This window comes from Triturus cristatus, chromosome 1_2 (assembly GCF_964204655.1).
Source record: "Triturus cristatus chromosome 1_2, aTriCri1.1, whole genome shotgun sequence".
NCBI classification, from domain to species: Eukaryota; Metazoa; Chordata; class Amphibia; order Caudata; family Salamandridae; genus Triturus; species Triturus cristatus.
In genome coordinates, this window is record NC_140580.1 from 351,729,155 (window position 1) to 351,754,643 (window position 25,489).

A 25,489-nucleotide genomic window follows, 5' to 3' on the forward strand; every position below is an offset into this window, starting at 1 on the left:
GCGTCTTGCTCTGGTGATTTCACAGTTGCAGTAGAAGGAAAAGAGGAGCGAATTTTTGGGGGAAGAAGCAGAGGCTTAGCACACACCCATGTGCTTGCCATGTATAGTCATGCACAGTAATTAGAAGCGAGTGGGGTTTTCAGGTTTAAGTCTGTAATGCAAAAACATTCAGCATCACTAAGGCTGGTTGCCCCTGCTGGAGTGTAGGCAGTCACAGAGAATACACACGGTGGTGGTCTGAAAAAAAAACAGCTTGGACATGTGCATTTAAATAAATTTAAAAAAAAAGGTTTCAGAATGTGTCAGTCTGTAAAAGTGATTTCAAAGTGTAAAAAGAGATTTTCACTTGGCCCGAAAAAAAAAGAGCAGTAAGTGTGCTTTCAAATTGGCAAAGAAATTTCGTTTTGGCACTAATGTGAAAACATGACTCTGTGTGCATAGAAGAATTATAGGCAGAAATTTATTGCGTCTTGCTCTGGTGATTTCACAGTTGCAGTAGATGGAAAAGAGGAGCGAATTTTTGGGGGAAGAAGCAGAGGCTTAGCACACACCCATGTGCTTGCCATGTATAGTCATGCACAGTAATTAGAAGCGAGTGGGGTTTTCAGGTTTAAGTCTGTAATGCAAATACATTCAGCATCACTAAGGCTGGTTGCCCCTGCTGGAGTGTAGGCAGTCACAGAGAATACACACGGTGGTGGTCTGAAAAAAAAACAGCTTGGACATGTGCATTTAAATAAATTTAAAAAAAAGGTTTCAGAATGTGTCAGTCTGTAAAAGTGATTTCAAAGTGTAAAAAGAGATTTTCACTTGGCCCGAAAAAAAAAGGAGCAGTAAGTGTGCTTTCAAATTGGCAAAGAAATTTCGTTTTGGCACTAATGTGAACACATGACTCTGTGTGCATAGAAGAATTATAGGCAGAAATTTATTGCGTCTTGCTCTGGTGATTTCACAGTTGCAGTAGATGGAAAAGAGGAGCGAATTTTTGGGGGAAGAAGCAGAGGCTTAGCACACACCCATGTGCTTGCCATGTATAGTCATGCACAGTAATTAGAAGCGAGTGGGGTTTTCAGGTTTAAGTCTGTAATGCAAATACATTCAGCATCACTAAGGCTGGTTGCCCCTGCTGGAGTGTAGGCAGTCACAGAGAATACACACGGTGGTGGTCTGAAAAAAAAACAGCTTGGACATGTGCATTTAAATAAATTTAAAAAAAAGGTTTCAGAATGTGTCAGTCTGTAAAAGTGATTTCAAAGTGTAAAAAGAGATTTTCACTTGGCCCGAAAAAAAAAGAGCAGTAAGTGTGCTTTCAAATTGGCATAGAAATTTCGTTTTGGCACTAATGTGAAAACATGACTCTGTGTGCATAGAAGAATTATAGGCAGAAATTTATTGCGTCTTGCTCTGGTGATTTCACAGTTGCAGTAGAAGGAAAAGAGGAGCGAATTTTTGGGGGAAGAAGCAGAGGCTTAGCACACACCCATGTGCTTGCCATGTATAGTCATGCACAGTAATTAGAAGCGAGTGGGGTTTTCAGGTTTAAGTCTGTAATGCAAAAACATTCAGCATCACTAAGGCTGGTTGCCCCTGCTGGAGTGTAGGCAGTCACAGAGAATACACACGGTGGTGGTCTGAAAAAAAAACAGCTTGGACATGTGCATTTAAATAAATTTAAAAAAAAAGGTTTCAGAATGTGTCAGTCTGTAAAAGTGATTTCAAAGTGTAAAAAGAGATTTTCACTTGGCCCGAAAAAAAAAGAGCAGTAAGTGTGCTTTCAAATTGGCAAAGAAATTTCGTTTTGGCACTAATGTGAAAACATGACTCTGTGTGCATAGAAGAATTATAGGCAGAAATTTATTGCGTCTTGCTCTGGTGATTTCACAGTTGCAGTAGATGGAAAAGAGGAGCGAATTTTTGGGGGAAGAAGCAGAGGCTTAGCACACACCCATGTGCTTGCCATGTATAGTCATGCACAGTAATTAGAAGCGAGTGGGGTTTTCAGGTTTAAGTCTGTAATGCAAATACATTCAGCATCACTAAGGCTGGTTGCCCCTGCTGGAGTGTAGGCAGTCACAGAGAATACACACGGTGGTGGTCTGAAAAAAAAACAGCTTGGACATGTGCATTTAAATAAATTTAAAAAAAAGGTTTCAGAATGTGTCAGTCTGTAAAAGTGATTTCAAAGTGTAAAAAGAGATTTTCACTTGGCCCGAAAAAAAAAGGAGCAGTAAGTGTGCTTTCAAATTGGCAAAGAAATTTCGTTTTGGCACTAATGTGAACACATGACTCTGTGTGCATAGAAGAATTATAGGCAGAAATTTATTGCGTCTTGCTCTGGTGATTTCACAGTTGCAGTAGATGGAAAAGAGGAGCGAATTTTTGGGGGAAGAAGCAGAGGCTTAGCACACACCCATGTGCTTGCCATGTATAGTCATGCACAGTAATTAGAAGCGAGTGGGGTTTTCAGGTTTAAGTCTGTAATGCAAATACATTCAGCATCACTAAGGCTGGTTGCCCCTGCTGGAGTGTAGGCAGTCACAGAGAATACACACGGTGGTGGTCTGAAAAAAAAACAGCTTGGACATGTGCATTTAAATAAATTTAAAAAAAAGGTTTCAGAATGTGTCAGTCTGTAAAAGTGATTTCAAAGTGTAAAAAGAGATTTTCACTTGGCCCGAAAAAAAAAGAGCAGTAAGTGTGCTTTCAAATTGGCAAAGAAATTTCGTTTTGGCACTAATGTGAAAACATGACTCTGTGTGCATAGAAGAATTATAGGCAGAAATTTATTGCGTCTTGCTCTGGTGATTTCACAGTTGCAGTAGATGGAAAAGAGGAGCGAATTTTTGGGGGAAGAAGCAGAGGCTTAGCACACACCCATGTGCTTGCCATGTATAGTCATGCACAGTAATTAGAAGCGAGTGGGGTTTTCAGGTTTAAGTCTGTAATGCAAATATATTCAGCATCACTAAGGCTGGTGGCCCCTGCTGGAGTGTAGGCAGTCACAGAGAATACACACGGTGGTGATCTGAAAAAAAAAAAAAGCTTGGACATGTGCATTTAAATAAATTTTAAAAAAAAGAGCAGTTTGTGTGCATTGAAAATGGCAAAGAAATTTCGTTTTGTGACTATTGTGAAAAGAAATGTAGTAATATATTTAAATACAATAAAGGATTTTTTTTTTAGTTTTTTTCAGGTATTGCTGAAGAACAGTGAACAAAATTTAAGATGCCTACAAAATCTCGAGTTCAAAAAACGCTAAAAAAAAAACTATATTTGAGGACAACTGGAGGACCAAAGTTAGTAGAAGATGCTGATGTTGGGAAAAAGAAAAAATCTTCTGGTAAGCAAAAAAGACAATTCCTAAACAAAATATTGAAAACAAACAAAAATGTACAAAATGTCTGTTCTCGGAAAAATGTAACAAAACCTACAGAACAGCAAAAAATTGAGGATTTAGTTAATGCAAATATACCTTCTGCAATTGAAAAGTTTAACATAAACAGAAAAACAGCATTTAAAGAGATACGTAGAAAAATGTTTCAGAGAAGAGTTATGTCCAATTTGATAAAGGATATAAAGAAATATAAGCAGAAGGCTAAATATTATAAGAGAAAAAAAGAAATTGAAGCCATTGCAGCAAAAGCATTAGAATTAAAAAGGAAACTATTCATATTAATTTTGAATAGGATGCGTACATTAGATAAAATGGTTAATGTACTGAAATCACAAAGCAAAAGCAAAAGAGTAGTGAACAGAACAAACTTTTGTAAAGTGTTTTTAGGAAAGTGGATGCATAGTTCAAGTAGTGAACCTTTTTTTAATGAAGAAAGCTATTTTCAAAGCAATAGTTTGCTGCATGCAGTTGACACCAGAGGTCGTTCATACGAAGTAAAAAACGGTTGCATAATGGAGAAGGAGATAATGGTTCCAAGAGATGAGGTACAAGTGATGGCAGATGAGGCAATGGGGAGACGTCCTAAAGCCCCAGTGTACACTTGGAATTGTAGTAGTATTTGCACTGTGCGTCAGGAATCTATTGACAGATTTCGAGAGTTTCTAAGAGAATATAGTAAAAAAAGTGTAAAACAAAAGATTAAGGTGCTTCAAAGTCTGGATCCATGCAGAGTGAGAGAGAATACTGGTTTGCAGGGTCATTCTCTTGCTTGTCTATCTAGAAAAGTGTGCAATAGTGTTTTCCATCATTTTAGGATGCTGGCTGTTCATCATACTGAAATGAGAAAGTTTGTGAGACGGTTGTATTTTGCCAAAAGTCCAGCAATAAAGTTAAATGAATTGAATAGGGCTCTGTTCCGAGGAACGGTATCAGATGTAGAGAAGGTTGTTGATGAAATTCAGTTTTGTTACTTTGGTCCTGAAGAAAACAGTGCAGAGAAGGACACAATAAATGAGGCAGAAGTGGAAGAGAATGTAGAACCCTCTGTAAGTAACACATTTAATGATCACATAACAAAATTTGCAATAGTCTCTAATGAAAGACCAAATGTTACTTGTATTTGTTGCCGCAGAACTCATTATAGAAAACAAACTAGGAATGTTGATCTCTACAGAAAGAGTGAAAATGAAGATAATTATAAGTGGATGGATTTTGCCACATATATATTTCTTGAAAATTGTTTTGAATTGGGTGAAGATCAGCGTATTTGCAAATACTGCTACAACAAGTTAGAGGAAAATAGAATGCCGACCAGAGCTGTACATAATAATTTAGAATTGGATGCTATTCCTGCTGAACTTTCTGAATTAAATACATATGAGTCTATACTCATTCAATGTGTTCATCCGTTCCAGACCATAGTACGTATGGAGCCCAAAACTGGTAAATTACCTCCTTCAGATTTACTGAGAGGTTTAAAAGGTAGAGTGGTGTATTTGCCCTTGGATTTGAAAAAAAATATGGAAACTATTGATGCAGATACTTTGGAAACTGAACCATTAATTATTCTGGTTAATGGTGTCCCTACAAAGAATAAGAAGATTTGGCAGGAGCTGGTAGATGTGCGGAAAGTACAAAGAGCAAATTTGTATTTGAAAAAAAATAACAAATGGTATGAATCAATTTATATAGAAGAAGAAGAAGAAGAAGAAGATTTACAAGGAGACACAGAAACACCAACTGGACAAATTGAAAAAGTGGACAAGTCAAAGGAAGAAGAAATTTATGAACATTTTAGCATACATCCTCTCCATTCGAAAGAAGTTATGGGAGACAATATTGATCTCTTTCAGATGAAGAAAGCAAAAGGAAATCCTGTGAGTGTATGGGAGGAGAGCTTGGAAGCTCGATGTTTTCCCCAGCTGTTTCCTAAAGGAAAAGGAGGACGATACGATGAACGTCCGGAACAGATTCCAGCTTCTGAGTATCGGACTACAAGACTATATGCTGAAGATCCCAGATTTCGACAAAGTATCCCTTATTTGTTCCATCTTTTATTTGAAAGCGACTTGTCTGCACTGTCTTATGCAGTAAATCACATTTTAAAAAGTGGAGTACATTTACAAAATGTGTCTGCTAAGGATTTTATGGAGAAAGTGCAGCACCGAGATGATCATTTGGAAACACAACTGATCAATCTGATGGCTTGTCAGCGTGGGACAAATGAATATTGGTACCGACGCCATGGTGAACTAAAATGCATGTTACGCAACTTAGGAACACCAACATGGTTCCTTACCCTAAGCTGCGCCGAGTACGCTTGGGATGATTTACTGGATTTTCTACGAGAGGCCAATTCAAACATTGAAAACATCGAATACAAGACAGCAGGAGAACTGTGCTCATTGGATCCGGTTAATGTTTGCAGATATTTCAATCATAGATTTGAGGCTATGATGTCCTTCATCTGCAATAAAAAAAATCCACCCCTTGGAGAAGTAGTGGATTTCTTTTGGAGAAAAGAGTACCAGGCAAGAGGTGCTCCTCATATTCATATGCTGCTGTGGATCAAGGATGCCCCAAAGTTTGGAACAGATACTGATGAAGCAGTGTTATCTTACATTGAAGAATATGCAACATGTGCTATACCTAAAAACACAGAAGAGAACAAGTTAAAGGAGCAAGTTCTACGTTTCCAAAGTCATCGGTGTGGAAAATACTGTCGACGGAAATACAAGAGCAAAGAAAAATACTACACTAAATGTCGATTTGGATTTCCTAGACCTGTTCTTACAAATGGAAGAGTCAACAGTTTTATGTCAGCTGTGAGACATACTATCACAAGAAAATCACCTAAGAATACCTACAACCTTAAAAGAAAAGAAGAATCAAAAAATATAAATGACTACAACCCAGTCATTTTATCCATGTGGAACGCTAACATGGATATACAGTATGTTGCTGACAATTCCATTGCTGTTGCTCGATATGTAACGTCTTACATTACGAAATCAGAAAAAACAGAATTGAAGGAAATGTGGGAAGAGATTTCTCACGAGAAGACTGTCAGTAAGAAGCTGTACAGTTTTAGTTTGAAGATGTTATCGCATCGAGAAATTGGATCCTACGAATGTTCAGATAGGTTATCTTCTGCAAGTCTCTACTCGAAGTCAAGAAGAATAATTTGGGCAAGTTTAGGCCTTGCAGCAATGAGAAATCGGGTACTGAAATCTGTTGGAGAAATTGAATATTTGGCCGAGAATGACCCAGAAAGTACAGACATATTGAAAACAAACATGTTGGACACATATTATCCCAAGAGAAGTCATCATCTGGAGAACATGTGTCTCTATGAAGTGCTGCAGAACTACATTTATTCACGGAAAGCTGCAGAAGACATCAACAGTGGAAAATATAAAGTTGTTGGTGAAGAAGGATGTTTGGTGAAGCAAACCAAAGGAAGTTTGATAAATCACCGGAAGCTGAGTTGCGACACTACCGACAAGAAAGAATTTTACTACTTGGCTCTTTTACAGTTGTTTAAACCATGGCGTACAGAGGATGAACTACTGGGAGAATTCCAGAGCTATGAAGATTCTTTTAATGCTTGCAAAGACAGCATACAATGCAGTACATTCTCAACTTATCTGCAAATGTTAAATGAAGAAATTGAACAGGAAACTACAATTGCAGCAGAAATAGCTAGAGACAGTTCTCAGGACAGCCAAAGTTCAGGAACACACAGTCAAGATCCCCTAGGACAACCAATCGTTGAAAATGAAGCATCAATAGCCATGAATGAAGTGGAAACGGCTATGAATCTAGCTCAAGAAGAATTTATAGACTTAGAAAATTTGGAAAGACAACTGAATCAAGAGCAGCAACAAATTTATGAAGAGATCAGAAACAAAATTGATCACGGATTTCTACATATCAAAAAAGAGTGCTCATGCACATCATTTCATCCAATCAGGATGTATGTAAGCGGACAAGCTGGCACTGGAAAAAGTTTCCTAATTAAAGTCATCAGAAGCTACCTAAAGCAAAAAACGGATTCTACTTTGTCTTGTGTGGTTACTGCTCCAACTGGGTTAGCAGCATATAACATAAAAGGAATCACCTTACATCGTTTGCTAATGTTACCAGTGGAGCATGAGAACAAAATACAATTCAACAAGCTAACTGGAGAAGCATCCTTGGAAGTTTCACGAGTATTGAAGAAGATGCAAGTTCTCATTATTGATGAGGTGAGCATGGTATCAAACTTAATGCTTGCCTTTGTGCATTTAAGAATGCAGCAAATTTTGAAGACAGACTATGACGTGTTATTTGGTGGAAAACACGTCATAGTTTTTGGGGATCTTTTGCAACTTACTCCAGTTAAAGGACAACCAGTGTTTAATACTGTGACACATGAAGACACGAAGAAGTCATTGGGAAGCATTGGAAATACAAATATTTGGTCCTTCTTTGAGTACAAGGAACTTACAACTAATATGAGGCAAGCAAACGATGAAGAATATGGAAGTATTCTGAAAGATATCAGGATTGGACTACTCACAGATGTTGGGAAAAAAGCATTACAGAGTCGGCTGCTACATAATTTATTTCCAAAGGAAGAAATAGTTGCAGAGAAAATATACAAGAATATTGCAGAAAACAAAAGTGTCATCTGCTTAATGCCAACTCTACGTGAATGCTCAATATTTAATGAGGAGCTTTTGAAATTGGAAAAGGAAGACATCAGGAAATTGGAAGCAGTGGACAAAATTGAGGATGGAAGAATTACAGTCACAGTAACAGGCAAACTGAAAAATAAATTGGACTCACTAGAGAAGAACATCTCCAAAACAGCAGGATTAGAAAAAAATCTTTATGTTTGCATGAACTGTAGAGTGTTTTTAAGGAGAAATTTGGATGTTGAGAAAGGCTTAGTGAATGGAGCGATGGGAAGAGTTGTGGGTTTTATTAATTATCAGAAAAAAGAAGGAATTGAATGTTTACAGATAAAATTTGATCAGATAGAGGAAGTTAAAGACATTTGTCGTTGTTCAGTTCGTTTCATGCTTGTGAAAGACTTATATGTACGTAGGAAGCAGTTTCCGTTTTCACTAGCATATGCTGTAACTATCCACAAGTCTCAAGGATTGACTGTAGATTGTGCATTTGTGAACATTGGTTCAACTGTGTTCAAAGAAGGTATGGCATATGTAGCTTTGTCACGAGTCAAAACATTATCAGGTTTATTCATGATAGACTTTGATGACTCAAAAGTTAGTGCTGATACAAACTGTGTAAAGGAGTATAATAGATTAAGAAGAAGCTATGCTCCTCATTTAGGTCAGTATCCTGTGTTGGAGAAACGTGTAGTTTCTCGTAAAAGGAGAAATGAGAATATCTGTAATGAAGATGTAGAGAAGAGGAAAAAAAAGAGGAGTGATGTAATTGCAAGCAAAAAGAATAAGGAAAATGAAGAACAGGTTGTAGGATGTCATTTTGAAAATAGCTCTGGTGTCAACTGCTACGCTAATGTAGTGCTGAATGTTGCATTTTATCTGGAAAGTTTGCAAGAGCAGATAATAGTAAATCAGGGAAAAAGATTCTGTTCAGAGCTCAGTCTCCTTTTTCAAAAGCTGAGTAAAGATAAAACTCAAATAGAAAGTGCTACTGAAATTAGAAAACTTTTAGATGTATGTTCAGGACGAACACAGTTTTCTCAAAATGAACAGCAAGATGCACACGAATTTTTGATGTATTTTCTTCAGGTAGTGGAAGAAGAAGGAGTTCCCATTGACATTTTTTTTGGTCTCTCTTATAAATGGGAACATAGTTGTGATAATTGTTATAATATATGTGGCTCTATTGTTGATAATGAAAGGTTTATTTATTTGACATTGCCAGAGAGTAAAACAGTCACTTTTGCAAAATTAGTTAAAGATGCTAATCATAGCATGAAATGTGGTGAGTGTAATTCTGACATGTTTTCAACATTAATTTTAAGGGAATACGGACAGTATGTAATTTTAATGATGCAACGATGTAGAGCTGATGGATCAAAATTGGATACTTTAATAAAGAAGTTTACAGGACAGCAATTATCAATTTCAGGAAAAACTTTTGTAACTGTTGCAATAATTTTCCATGATGGACCTACTGTTACTTCTGGACATTACACAGTTTATCTAAAATGTGAAAAAGGCTGGACACTGTGTAATGATTCCAAATTGATTTTCAAACAACGTTTGCCTTTTGATTTAGCAAATTCCTATCTAATCTTCCTGAAACCTAAATTTTAGAGAGATTTGGCAAGATCTGGACAAAATAATTTTACCATTTTACTGGATTACCATTGCAATTTTGTAGAAAAAAGATTTTTAAAATTATCATTTGGCCTAAAGGAAAGATAACCAATTGTAATGTGGACTTTTTTAAATTTTAATGCAATTTTCAAAAACCAATAATTTAGAGATAATCGGTAACTTCTGCACATTTTAATTTATGGAATGCTATTGGACTGCCATTGGAAATTTTTTCAAAAATGATTTAAAAAATTACTATTTGGCCATGTGGAAAAGTAAGCAATTCTATTGTGGACTAAATAAATTATTCAAAAAATTTTCGTGAACCAAAATGTTACAGAGAATTGGTGAGATCTGGACAGATTAAACTTTAGAATTTTAATGGTTTTCCCTTGGAAATTTATTCCAGGAAAAAAAAAAAAATACTATTTGGCCTAAAGGAAATAAAATCAGATGTATTTTGGAGTTATTTGAGATATAATATTGTGATTATACTTCTGAAACAAACATATCAGACGGTATTTTAAAGAAAAAAGTATTGTTTTTAGATGATATTTTTTTAGAATAATATGCATTTCTGTAATGATAAGTTTAAGTGAGAAGACATTCTGGGCTTTTTTAATACAATCTTTGTGATTGTTAATTTTTTTTGCCCGCTGTAAAATGATGAATGCAATTGCTTTCACAATTAATAGTGAAATGCAATATATTCTGAAAACAGCAAAAATAAGGCAAAAATATTTTTTTTTTAAAAATGTAAATATGTGTATTGTATTATAAAATGGATAAAAAATATTAATACTTTTTTCTTTATTTTCAGATCGATATAGAAAATTTTCGGAAACTACAACCATTTTAAAAACTATTTTTAAAAAAAACAAATGAATAAATATTTTTTTGAGTGAGTATGGTAAGTTAAAAATAAAAATTGTAGTCTCTCAAGGACTTTGTAATGAGATAAATGATTTTTAGTGTTTTTTTTAAAAAAATAAAAAAAAGGTACGCTTACCGTACGCGTACGGTAAAAAAAAAAAAAAAGTTTTTAAAAAAAAAGAAAAAAAAAGATGAAAGATAAGGTTGGCTCTTAAAAGAACCGTTGTGTTCATGCAGGGACAGAGGAAAGAAAGATTGGGAATATTAGACGGTACGACAAGTGTGCTGATCTATTTTACTGTTCACCAGGGAAACACTGGTCTCCCTATAAGTAATTAGATCGTGACAAGTGGCGCACCGTACTTCAACCCTCGCAAACCGAGGGTTAATTTCCAGAGGGCCAGCAAAAGGAGATTCTCCCCCCACAGATGAAGGGCTCACCTGACCTGCAGAAGAAGGAGTCTGCCCTGCAGATGATGGTCCAGGCTGAGCTGCTGTGGATGTACTGGCTCGTCTTTCTGAAGAGTTACCTCCAAAAAGATGACCATGTGTCCTTCTGTGTACTTCCTGGAGGTGTCTCTTCATGGTGTGATTCCCAAAGGAATACTTCCTGTTAGGATTACCTCTAGAAAGTACACGCTTACACAGCTTGCAAGTAACTAAGGGTGCATTCACCTTTTGCTGGCCTTCTGGAAAAGTAAAATACTCCCAAACGTAAGAAGGCTTTACTTTCCTCGCTCTCTGCCTCAAGACAGTGCTGCTGGTGCTAGCCTCACTCTCAGAAGAGCTCTGCTGTTCTGCCATCGTATCCCAAAGACAAACCAGCTCCTTCTCCCAAGGGATCACAAGCAGAAATGAGGGGAATGGGTGTGGTGTAGGAGAGTTCTAGAACTGAAAGTAGTTTCAACCAATCAAAAGTTGTGTTTCAAGATCACATGACCTACCGTACGCTTACGGTACGCTTACGGTACGCTTACGGCAAAAAGTACGCGTGCGCGTAAAAAAGACACGCGCTCGCGCGCATGCGCATAACAGTCATTTCCCGGCACTTCCGCGTAACGTGCGCGTGTTGCGTAAGCGCGCACGCGTCCCACGCGCAGTACGCGCGGCTACGCAAAGTACGTAACTATACGCAAGCAGCGTAGATAGATTACGGGCGTTGCGTAAACCGTACGCTTACCGTGAGCTTACGGTACGCATACTATAAAAAAAAATAATAAAAAAAAAAAAAAAAAATGGAAATAAATTTTACATGTTTATTTTAAAAAATATATATAAAAAAAATATTTAAGGATTTTAAAAATTTAAGCATAGTCTTTATAAAAGATAAGAAAATTAAATTAAAAATATGTTTGAAAAAAATGAAGAATAAAAAAAAAAATAGCATATAAAAAACCTTGCAAATTCACTGAAAAAACCATGGGTTTCACACACGTTATATTTAGGAATTAGCATTTAAAAAACCTTGCAAATTCACTGAAAAAACCATGGGTTTCACACACGTTATAGTTAGGAATTAGCATTTAAAAAACCTTAGAAATTCACTGAAAAAACCATAGGTTTCACACACGTTATAGTTAGGAATTAGCATTTAAAAAACCTTAGAAATTCAGTGAAAAAACCATAGGTTTCACACATGTTATAGTTAGCTGGACATTTTACTCGTAAAAAACCAATGAAATTGCCCCGTTATAGTTAGTTCAGCTAACTATAACTCGCGCGCCCGCAATGCACTGCTGATGACGTCACATATTACATCACTCATGACATGGTCAGTGACATCACTCATGACATCACTGATGACATCTCAAATGACATCACTGATGACATCACTGATGACATCATCCTTGTGATAGAGTGGCAGACCTCCTCTCACCTTAATATAAGCTTTGATACACACATTCAAAAATAGAGACTAAAAATTTCAAAACAATGGACATACCAATACCAGTTACAACAACCTCTTCAGTAATTCTAAGATCCACATACACATCCACTCATTCACCAACAGTCCTATACAGTCACTCATACATGTACTCACTCATCATATGTACTCATACATCTATACATCCTGTTACACAATGCCACTCATCCATAGAGTTACTCACACACATAGTCACTCATGCTAATAAAGAATAAAACATACATTTACTTGCATATACAGTAATACACACACCACCATACTTACTTCTACGGAAACTTACACATACTTAGTCTTTTAAACAATCACTTATAGAAACACATACTTATTCATACAGGAACTCTTTCAATCTCTCCCTCTCACATATACTCACATATATACACCAATAGTCACATATACTAGTTAAAAACATATGTAGTTACTCCTGAAGACACTATTGAGACAGTCATTCACTCACTAACACACCCATACACACACTCATCCACCCATACAGTCCTGCACACATGCTGTCTTCAACACATACAAACAGTGAGTCACTCATTCATGCATCTATGCACTACGTAATACCCCCCACCGTACCATACAGACACTCAGACTGATACTCAAAAAAACAACTAATAACCTATATAGACACCCATGTAGCTACTCACCAACCCATGCAGCCACTTATACACAAAGTGAGAGATACACTTAATCAGTCAGTAACACAATCAATTTTTCAAAAACAAATCATCCATTTAGACACTTATATACCCATTTATTCTTCCATCGACCTTGAGATACACATATATAAAACATATTTATTTTTCTGAAAAACACACATTCACTGGATGATGTCATCAGTGATGTCATTTGAGATGTCATCAGTGATGTCATGAGTGATGTCACTGACCATGTCATGAGTGATGTAATATGTGACGTCATCAGCAGTGCATTGCGGGCGCGCGAGTTATAGTTAGCTGAACTAACTATAACGGGGCAATTTCATTGGTTTTTTACGAGTAAAATGTCCAGCTAACTATAACATGTGTGAAACCTATGGTTTTTTCACTGAATATATATATATATATATATATATATATATATATATCCCCTACTGGCGGTCGCCAGTAGGTAGTTATAGTTAGGACCACGTTTCCATAGGAAATCCGCAACATTCTATTTTGAATAACTTTGGCGCCGGTTGACGAATCCTCGTGAATTTTTCAAACTAGGTGGGGCGCTACGCTCTGCTCCTACCCTGAAAGTCTCGGGGGGGATTCGTCAAGCGGGGGCTGAGATAAAAGGGGGGTCCCAAAACGCGTTTTTCCCATGCATTTTTCCATAGGACCTTTAGACACAGCTACAGCCCGAACGGCTGAACAGAATTACTAGAAATTTGGCAGAGAGGTAGTCCTCAAGTCAAGGAAGTGCCTTTTGTAGGTTTGGTGTAAATCTGTTCAGTAGATTCTGAGAAAATAGCCTTTAAATCAATATATATATCTGAGCCAGCTTACGGTGCGCTTACGGTGCGCTTACCGTACGCGTACGGTGACGTGCGCGAGCGCGATTCTGATTGGCTGTTAGATCTTAGTAAACATTCGAATCGGTCGAAACCAGGAAGCGGCGGCCGCCATTTTCTCTCTCACACTCAGAGTGTGGATTAAAAAACAAAGGACAAAAACATGTAAAGGAGCTGTTTAGCCAGCTCCAAAGCACCTAGCCATGTTGAGGGAGTCCCCAAAGATCGCCCAAGGCCAAAAACGGAATTTTTATTTTTTCGCTAATTTCGCCGATTACGCTTACCGTACGCGTACGGTAAAAAATTATTGAAAATAAATGATCCACACCCTCCCCACCCCGTGTGCAAATGGAGCCCGAAGGGCACCATTTGTGCATGGCTTATGAAAAGTAAAAAAAAAAATATATATAACCTTTCACAACGAAGTGCATCATATGTCCTCCATGTGCGCACGGTGCGCGAAGCGCATCGTGCGTACATGGCCCATCTAGCGTAACGTGGGCACGCGGTGCACGTAGCGCACCGCGTGCCCACCGTGCGTGCACGGCACTAACTGCGTAAAGTGGGCGCGCGGTGCGCGAAGCGCACCGTGCGCGCACGGAACGAACTGCGTTAAGTGGGCGCGCACGCCACGAATGGCGTAAAGTAACTTAGCATTTAAAAAAACGTACAAATTCACTGAAAAAACCATAGGTTTCACACACGTTATAGTTAGGAATTAGCATTTAAAAAACCTTGCAAATTCACTGAAAAAACCATAGGTTTCACACATGTTATAGTTAGCGGAAATTTTACTGATAAAAAACCAATGAAATTCCCCCGTTATAGTTAGTGCAGGAAACTATAACTCACGCGACCGCAATCTTCTGCTGATGACATATGTGTCTTTATGAAAAAAAAATATTTGTAATATATGTATAGCTAAAAATTTATGGAAGAAGACATGGGCAAATAAGTGTCTAAATACAGTATTGGCATCAGCAGAGGATTGCGGTCGCGTGAGTTATAGTTTCCTGCACTAACTATAACGGGGGAATTTCATTGGTTTTTTATCAGTAAAATTTCCGCTAACTATAACATGTGTGAAACCTATGGTTTTTTCAGTGAATATATATATATATATATTCACTTAAAAAACCATAGGTTTCACACATGTTATAGTTAGCTGTACATTTCACTCGTAAAAACCAATGAAATTCCACGTTATAGTTAGATCAGGTAACTATAACTTGCGCGCCCACAATAAACTGCTGATGACGTCACATAGTACATCACTCATGACATGGTCAGTGACATCACTCATGACATCAATGATGACATCTGAAATTACACATTGTGGATTGCGGTCGCGCAAGTTATAGTTACCTGATCTAACTATAACGTGGAATTTCATTGGTTTTTTACGAGTGAAATGTACAGCTAACTATAACATGTGTGAAACCTATGGTTTTTTAAGTGAATTTGCAAGGTTTTGTAAATGATAAATCCTAACTATAACGTGTGTGAAACCTATGGTTTTTTCAGGGAATTTACAAGGTTTTTTAAATGCTAAGTTATGTATTTAATTTTTATTTTTTTTTCTGGTTTTTCACTATGCGCACACCCTGCGCGGAGCGCGCTTACAGATATATATATTGATTTAAATGCTATTTTCTCAGGACCTACTGAACAGATTTACACCAGACCTACAAAAGGCACATCCTTGACCTGAGGACTACCTCTCTGCCAAATTTCAAGTAATTCTGTTCAGCCGTTCGGGCTGTAGCTGTGTCTAAAGGTCCTATGGAAAAATGCATGGGGAAAACGCGTTTTGGGACCCCCCTTTTTTCTCACTCCCCGCTTGACGAATCCCCCCGAGACTTTCAGGGTAGGAGCGGAGCGGAGCGCCCCATTAGTTTTGAAAATTTCGCGAGGATTCGTCGACCGGCGCCAAAGTTATTCCAAATAGAATGTTGTGGATTTCCTATGGAAACACGGTCCTAACTATAACTATCTACTGGCGACCGCCAGTAGATAATATATATATATATATATATATATATATATATATATATATATATATATATGCGCTATACCACTTCTACTCGATTCCCTGCCACTGGAATCAGAAAGGAACGGGCACCTCTTGACTGTGTGCGATTTCTTTATTTGAAAAAGTGCCCAGCCGCCATGACACGTTTCAGCCCCTAGAGGCCTTGATCACATGGAACTTACCAATGGACACATTGAACGAAAAAAACAAAACAAAAAAAAAGCAAAAAAATTATATATACACACATATATACGATAAGACTGGCAATAGCTAAACTTCATGCATCCACCTAATGCGGGGGCATGAGGCCCTCAACCCTAGAACTTTACTTTTTAGCACATCAGTTGGCCCAGATTAAATACCTATTAGTGACACACACATATAACTTGATTTGGGTGCACATAGATAAAGCTGTTATTCAAACAGGAGGCATGGGAGTACTGTACTCAAATAGTCCAAAAGTCTTGGAACGGTCAAATCTCGTTACACACTCATTTTCAGATGTTTGGCAAAGAGCACGCAGAAAACTGGCTATATACAGTGGAATCCACCAGAAGGCATCTCTCTGGCATAACAGAGACATGCATATTGAGAAACCGGAAATGATATGGGAGGCGTGGGAAAATAAATAGTTATATTCAATTGATCAATTGATTGCAGAAGGACGGTTTAAATAGTTTGCCAAATAAAGCAAAAATATGACCTGCTGACCACACAATTTCGGCTATACTACCGACTGACACACTGTTTGAAAATAGTACTTCAACACTATTGAAAAACCAACACATATGGGGGCTGTCTCGGGGGCTATGTGGTTTTCTACTAGACCACATTTTCTCCCAATATTTTATGACCACAGATCGATGCTCACAACGCTTGCACACAGACTACACGGAAGAAGACTAGAAGGATCTATTAGACACACATCAACGGAATTTACAAAAGGCTACGTTAAAACTTGGATATTTTGAAGTCTTACACTTCTGGCATTGGTCCCTAGTGAAACTATAAAGGGCATCTTGCCAGAGGTGCAATAAACCAGATAGTGACATAGTACTCTTGCTATGGAATAACCACAAACTAGAACAATAGTGGGCAAAAGTCTGGATGATCTTGAAAGACTCTCTGGGATTACCAGGCTAGCCACCTAGACAAACTGTCATTTGGCACAATATTTTAGCACTTCCAGAGGTTACACACCTATGACATGGATGGTTTGCAACATCACTGTTTGTAGCCAAACTGGGCATATTAGGAATTTGGAAAGCATATACAATGCCCTCTTTTGATGCACAGCTGCAAGATGTGTACAACATGCCTTCTTTTGAAAAACAAATAGCACACACCGAATGAACAATCAAATGGAGGAAGTTTAATAAGTATGGGGGTGTTCCTGACATCGTAAGCTTCCATATTAAAACTGTAGAAACCATTAAATGATGAGGGTTGGCAGACTCCAGGTGATGCTACAGAAGATCTACTTATACGACTAACAATTGAGCAGAAGCGGCATGCAATGCAGATAATACTTTTACAGGAGAAGCGGAACAGAGGAGACCGCTCCAACAGAAAAGCAACTGACAGTTGGACCCTGTGTAGCGAGTTAATGGGAAACTGAGCAGCGAAGATGTGGAGGAGGAGCTAGCCGGTACAAGTTGTTGCAGCGAACTACAGGAGCCGGCCACTGGCCCTACTGCTGCCTCCACTGCTTACTATTATCACTTACTCTTACCACCAAACACCAGAAACCGCCAAGTTGCTAACAAATTGCTGCTAAATCTAACAGAGTTAGATGGTGGGATGCTGGAGGGAAGCCGGAGTAGGCAGACGTCGCGAGGCTACTGCAGCTGAGTCCAGCTCCTACACTAAAAACCGAGTGCCGAAACCACCAATGCCGCTCAATACTCTGAGAAAAGAGTATTGGAGACAAAGGATTGACAGAGATTGAGAGACCGAGAGTCGGTGAGAGAGTGCTACAGGCAAGGTCAGGAGCGGGGGCATGGCGTGGCGGTGTTTGCAGTGGGATTTGTACTCACTGCTCTTGGTAGAGCCTGACCGACCCGACCCAAATAGCATGATGCATTTGTCTTCCTCACATCCCAGCAAGTATCCCAGTGAGACCGTTGCCACTGTGGCTATTGTTTCCTCCAGAGCACCGCAGGAATACCGGGCCGACTGAGGCAGTCATTGAGGAGAGTAGCGCATGCCACTAACAGAGTCTTACAGTGTGTAACCACCAGCGTGCTTGTGCCTGCCCCTGTAATCCACTTGATAACAATACACGGGGTGGTGGAGAGGAGGAGGGCGCCAACCCCTTTCACTACAGTGGGTCGAGCAAGCGAGAAGTGAGGACAACATTTCGCCTTGGATATTCAAATCGCCATGGTAAGAGGCCACAGCACCCAAGGCCAAATGAGACAAGCATTGGCATAGCCAATAGGTCTTGCTTTTGGGACCTTATAAGTATTTAGTTATGCAACATAATATCCTTGGGTGCAACAACCAACTGCTGCATGGCTAAACACTTATAAGGTCCCAAAGGCGAGACCTATTGGCTATGCCAATGCTTCTTGTGATTGCAATCACAACAGTCCTGGGCCTCTAGTTCAAGAATCGTTTTATGTTGGCCCACTGATATATCTAGGATGATGTAGATGATACCTCGGATAATCACCAAAAGCTTTATTTTTACGTTTTCAATGCTGCTGCTTAACCCCTTCCATGCTGCGCAAATTCCGCCGCTGTGCTGACGGAATCTTGCGCGGGCGTGGTCATGACGGAACGGTTCCGTCATGAGCACAGCTCAACCGTGGCTCATGACGGAACCGTTCCGTCATGAGCACCGAAGGGGTTAATATTTCTTCTTCACAATTACTTTTGTCCCCCATTCAACCCCACTTCAGTCTATGTCTGATGGTGGCTGAAGCAACTAAAGGCCCATAGGCTCCACCAACAGAAGAAAGTCCAAAAATGTGCACCTTGGGTAAGTTACGTCTTTTTGGTCATGTACTATTGTTTTTAAATGAAGAGCTGTTGGTTTGAAATAAAACCTTAGTTTGGGCATTGTGATTTCAATGTCTATTGTACTGTAACCAAATGACTGTCTCTTACTGCACCCCAACCACCTTCTGTAGACTTGGTCTTGTCCTTCAACCACCACTACCAAAAGTTGAACCAGGAGGCTCAGGGCGTGTGCAACCCCGGGCCCCAGGAGGCGCCAGTGAAGTCCAGCGACAAGGCAGGCAACTCTTATGATGTCATGGCAATGATCTTGCAGGGTCTCAGGGGAAGGACTTTAAAGGTACCGTAGTAAGAAGTGGAGGGTTGTCGGCATGGCAGAGATCGCTTGGGTGCTATGGCTGGGACCTCCCAGGGAGTCGCAGGAGGTTTCTTGTAGGGTGTCATGGCTAGATTCATGGCTGCGACCTTGCAAATTGTAATAGTAGGGACCTCCTACAGTGTTGCTACTGCTGTTAACAGATAGAAAAGCCCACTGGGTGCTGTAGCAGCGCCCTTGCGAGGTGTCATTGCTATGATTGTTTAGGACTGCGGGCGACCATTGTATTACAGCAAGACCCTTGTGAGGCACCATGGTAGACACCTTGAGTCGCTAGGGGTCATTTCAGAGACCACATGATAACTATGGCTGGGACCTCACAATCTGTCATGGATGGTAGCGTGCAGGCCCAGGACTAGCTTCCGCACTGGGTGTCACGGCGGATCTCGCAGTGTGGCGCGTCTCTGTTAGCACCTCGCCGGGTGTCATGGCAGGGAGCTCACGAGCGCACAGGCTGTGACGCTGTAGAGCGTCGTGGCTGCAAGCGACGGCCACACAGTGCAACAATGGGGACCGCGTAGGAGATCATGGTAGAGATTTCATGGAGGGTCACAGCAGAGCCCTCGTCTTCACTAGGACCTTGCAAGCTGCCATGACAAGGACCCTGCAGGCCCAGCTCCCGCACAAGCTCGCAGTGTGGTGTTTCTGGTAGCACCACGCGGGGCGTCAGAGCTGTGATGCAGCAGTGTGTCGTGATTGTCAGCAACCACGTGGGGAAGGGTGGGGGGCTCACAGCAGGGACCGTTAAGGTTGTTAACGGCAGAGACACCACAATAGCGACTTGCAGGCGTCACAGATGCCAGGGACCCCTAGCGGGCAGCACCGCCCTGTTTCCCACTGCAGGTGCCGAGCTCAATGAAGTAATTACTGCTCAATGACCACAATCTGTCCTCGTTAGCTGCATCCTCTGCGGGCCCTGCAGGCGGTGGTAATACCTCACTGCCAGGAGGGGAGGGCGAGCGCGAGCAGGGGGTGGCGGAGGGGAGGGCGTGGAGGAGGTGAGGGAAGGGTAAAGTGAGGGGAGGGAAAAAAGCAAAGGGGAGGCGGGGAATAGGGAGAGAGAGTGAGCGAGGGAAGGGGTGAAGGTTGGCGAGCTGTGGCACGGCGAGGAGGGATGCTGAGACGGCATGGAAAGAAGCGAAAGAATGGGGGCAGAGAGAGATAATGAGGACAGCGCGAAAACAGGGAAGAATCTGTGAGGACAAAAAGAGTAACAGGGTGCGAGGGGAGAGTGAGGACTGGAAGGGGGGGGCAGAAGAGAACGAGGACAAGGAGAGATCGAGTGCTGAAAACAATAAAGAAGCCTGAAAGCAAGATGAAGAGAGTGGGAGAAAGGTGCTAGATAATGCACGGAGAATGAGATATTGGGGGGAATGGGGGGGGCGACAGAGTGAGGATTATTAGGCAAAGCAATGCGGAGAGTGAAAAAAAACAAGCATCGGCCGTGAAAGTGATGCAGCCGCGAAAGTAAAAGTGATCGCGGGCTGTAAGGGTGCCCGCGAGTGATGCACTTAATGATCCATGACGGAGGAAAGACAGATGGCGGCTGCGCTTGTGCACGCGCGCGTAACCGCAAGCTTGAGGCCAGCAAAAGCGTGTGGTAGTACTTTGAAAACCCACTTACTAAATGTCTCTCAGCCCATGCGCTGGCTCAGGCAAGCCTTAAAAAGTGGCCATATCCGCTTGCACAAACCAACTGAGGCAAAATGCCAAAAAGGAAAGCCTTGCACCGAAAAAAAAAAAAAAAAACGTTCCTGTAGATGTTTGTTACCGCCCTTCAGCAAGGGGCTTACTGTGCCCCCCCCCCCCCCCCCCCCACCCCAAAAACAAATTGCTGGGCGCTAAGGGAGAGGAGATCCAAAGAGGTGGACTCACTGACAAAATACCTGCTTTAAATATGTGTCAAGGGTCAAGCCGCAAATTCCTTCATAAAATTCCTCCCCAACTACCACAATCGTCTACCCCACCGGGGTCGGGTACATTGGGCAATTTTTTCACAATCTCATACATTGAAGGCCAAGGGCATTACCAAGGGGCACAAGTCCTGCAGGTCGTATTCTTGCCCAGGGCTAAGCTGGGAGGATCACTGCAATGAGCAGTCACCTCACCCCTACTCCCTAACCGATCATAAGGAGATGACTGTATTGGGAGCTTCAGAGAAACCAGCATTGACGGGTAACAACCTCTCCATCAGTCTAGCCTCCAATGGAGCCCTGGGAGTTGAAGGAGAAGGTCCGTACAGCAATCAAAGCATGCGGACAGTGGTTGCGCCAATTCATGCGAGGGCAAGCACCCCTTCAATGCACTCACAACTAAAGGAACAGGAGTCTGCAAACAGTGCACCAGTTGGACAACTTACATCACCTCCTCCGATGGAGATCAGGAGGGAAAGTAAAATGGTCCAGAAACTGGGTAATATATCAGATCGTTTCTTGTCTACCACTGCAGCCCAAACTGAAGAATCACGGGCTCAATCATTGGCTAAAACACCTATATATGTGAGAGATCACCTGTGCAGGGCCCCTAGCCACACACAGTCCAACGGATTAGCTTCTCTTTGACCACCATTCACATTACGCAGGACATGATTACCAGGCCACTCCTATGGCAATTCCAAGGAGCTACAGGTGGATTTAATTCAACCCATAGCCAGGAGTTTGGTCGACCTGGGGCTCAGAATTAGGTCACGAGAAAACTTAACTGGATGTTTGGGGGAGAAAAAACCCTGCCAATGCGCCCCCAGAATTGATAAATTAAGCACTGAAATACTTGGAGCTCTCGTGAAAAGTGCCAAGGTCAACATACGCTGTCCTGGATCAAACATAAATGACCCATGTTTAAACAGAGTAGGCCCTGTAAAAACACCTAGCCACCCTATATCAGCCCCTCACAACATTGTAAGGGAGAACAATTCTCACACTGTATCACCTACTGACCTTTTTCACATCCCTGACGGCAAGGCCCTATTGACCTAGAATAATGGAGACGAAGCACCAAAGCATTAGTAAACTTAGCTACGCTCCCTTCCCTAGCAAATATCAATGTTTCTCTCTTGAGAAGGGCGAAAAAGAAATTTAGAAAACAGTCTTAAAAAAACATTGCTTTCTGGAAAGAAGATCTTTGATTTAATGAGCAGCTAACATCCCTGTGACTCACCCAGGGCTTGGGCCCGTGAAGTTCTTTCCTAAATTGGAGCCACTATCTAAATCAAACACGGTGATCCCTGAAAGGCACACCTGCAAAGGGGTGTTGACCAAGAAACAACAATGCACCCCCGCCCCCCCAGTGGTAACCCTGGTCAGACTGTCCTCAGGAGGCACAACCATGGGTCTTCCAACCAGCACTCTAAACAAATCTTCATCAGTCACGGAAGGGGCCAATAGTCATCTGTCATTGGAGTCTAACCCAAAGGGGACCGGCGATGGCCCACGGCTAGAAGGGCCTCTGGGAAATGGATGGCTGAAACAAGTACGAATCTAACCACCCTGCACACTGATTCGACTTAAAGGCCGCTATTTAGTATAGAGCCCAATGTAACAGGTCCTAATTCTGCTACAACAGTGGCCTTAAGTATGGCTAACAGTTTCAAAATGGTTTTCTGCTAAATGGCCTGGCCAGGTGGACGCTCAGTTTTTCTCAACAGATATCTTGCAACCGGGACAAGTGTTAAGCAGGCTAAGATTAAACCTGTTTATAGCAGCACCCCGACCAACAATAGCCGATACCTCCATGAGCAGCCGCTCCACGGCCTTGTTCAGAATGGCATCATTACTAACACCTTCCCTGAACATATGTATACCCCTCCAGCTGCCTCCAGGCCTCCAGATCCCCAAACTCTTAGTGCTCCAGAGCCCTCCTCTCCTAGGTTAGGGAGAGCTTTTCCTGTGATCGCCCCGGAACTGTTCGAGCTAGCTTCATTCCACATTATACCCTAAAGGCTCCCATGACACGCTTGTGGAAGAGGTGTGGCGCAGCGGCCAGGGCGACTGATTGGGTACACCGGGGATCACGGTTCGACCCCGGCACCGGTGGCAGGTTAGCCCAGCACCATCTGACTCTGGGCAATAGCTCCCTTAATCTTCCTGACGGCCCCCAGCGCCTTGACACCCTTAGGGGTAATTGTTTGTGCTTTACAAATACCGGTATTTTGTTTCATTTCAATAGAGGTAACCTTTTACATCTATTTTACCACATCCTGTCATTGAAAGCACTGACCTCTGACAACATAAAATGGGTAACATTTGCCCAAATCACTGAAAGTGGGATCTCGGAAGCCACCATAACAACATGGAAGAGGGAGCTCCATAGAGACATTGTACTGGGAGAATCGAGGATCTTTGAGGAGTGTGGAATTGAGTTGTTAAAGTTATACCTATCTAAATAACCTTATGTGCTGCTACAAGCTGAGCAACCAAGAACAAACAGGAGCATTTTGAAAGACACGTGGGGCGCAACACACGACTGGCTCCCAAGTGTGACAAAATCTGCTAATTCCTTAAAAATATCATACGCTAAATATCAAAGAAGGGTAAGCTGTACTAGAAGATGTAACAAACAAGATGACTGGGGTCAGTCGATCTACCACCGCAGAGGTAGCCAAGAGCAGCATACCTGAACCATTTCTCTTCAGACCGGCATCAGCCTCGGAACACAAAGACAGTGCAAAATCTTACAAAAACATCCTGTAATGTGGCGGGCCTCAAGTCAACTAGGGCAAGCAATACAGTGCGGGCCTATCTGGACAAAAGTGACATCCTTCTGTCATACACGGAATCTACTAAGTCTTCAAGTCAGCAATGTGCTTCAATCTCTTTAGGCACTCATTGCGGGGCATGTCCATTTTTTATCAAACATGTGAAATTGGGGTCGCCCTACTTAAAATCAATTTACCAGCCCTACGAGCAGTAATAATCACAGGTTTAACAACACCTAACAAAAAAAAAAATAATCTATGCTGTTGATAAATTGCTATTATAATGTGCCAAAAACACTGAAATCTTCTGCATTGGAGGACCTCCGTGACAGCCTGGAGGAGCTTATCATGATGTATGCTACATACGAAAGTTTGCTGGTGGGGGATTTTAACATCAGAGGTCTAGGAAGCCCAATTAACTGCGGTCCAAACTCCAAAAAAAACAGGGAAAAAATAAAGACCACCTGACAACTCATAACTTGATCTCAACTCAACACCTACATGAGGCCCAAGCCCCCCAATGTCAGTTTCCTCCAACGTTTAGAGGAATCTCAACTATTGATTGCATCATTCTGACAGAGTCTTTAGTGAATCGCCTTTTTAACTCTGAGATTCCCATTAGGCAAAAAAGTGACCATGGCCCTTTGTCTCTTAACCTAAACCTAGTAGCTCCCACTGCAGACAAATGCATTACAATGGAGAATAGAATCAGGAAAACGTGTAAGGAGAATTTAATGAAAGCATTCATACATCCCAATTGTAAACACTTGGCTAGGAAAGTTGTCCTCTGAGGCTAAAACCTACCCCCCAATTAGATATATCTCATGTCAGGGACTGACTTATAAGTGGGTTAAGAGATTTCCTGCTAGTTGTTTGGGACTGGCAGGTGTACCCAAGGACTGGGGGAGAAGAGAGTCCTTAAACTCAATACAAAAAGGTGATTCCCACCCCAACACAAAGAGCGCTAAGGAGGTATCTGCGTGCCCACAAGCTCAACCCTACCGCAAAAAATGCAGTGGCCATCATCAGTGCGCATAAGCAACATTAAAAACTAACGTGGGAAAAAAAGAAGACCTTGGAACAAAAGGAATGGCTGAAGATCTATCAAATGCTTCAGGAGTCAAACCAAGCCTGCTTCTGAAACTATATTAAATTAAAATCCTCCAATAATACAAAGAAAATGGAGTCTCAGAAGAATCATGGAAGAGATATGTAGAAGTGCTATATAAAGATCAGTCCTCACCGGATAATGTTGACAAGTGGGAGACTGCTGACCCGAACACAGATAACATCCAGGGATTGACCTCCCCGGACCAGATCTGAAAACTTATTAAGGCAATGAAAAACGATGGTGCTCCTGGGCTTAACGGTCTGCTGGCAAGTGCATTTAAATGTGCCTCGGAAGAATGGTCAAAGTTGCTAACTGCCCTCTTCAACCA

General features: G+C 41.1%; 2 protein-coding genes across 3 annotated transcripts in view; one reads left to right on the forward strand and one right to left on the reverse strand.

The window, feature by feature from the left end:
- The window catches only part of DNAJC16 (DnaJ heat shock protein family (Hsp40) member C16), a 212,770-nt gene that overhangs the window by 175,458 nt on the left and 11,823 nt on the right, over positions 1 to 25,489 (reverse strand). The gene's annotated exons all lie outside the window — the stretch shown is intronic.
- Positions 1 to 25,489, forward strand: part of LOC146867312 (uncharacterized) — a 143,473-nt gene that overhangs the window by 4,363 nt on the left and 113,621 nt on the right. Inside the window, exons 2-3 of the mRNA XM_085620890.1 lie at positions 3,184 to 8,877; positions 21,373 to 21,769. Of these exons, the coding sequence (XP_085477016.1) occupies positions 3,226 to 8,877; positions 21,373 to 21,769 (6,049 nt within the window). The 5' untranslated portion in view covers positions 3,184 to 3,225. The remainder of the gene's footprint in view (positions 1 to 3,183; positions 8,878 to 21,372; positions 21,770 to 25,489) is intronic.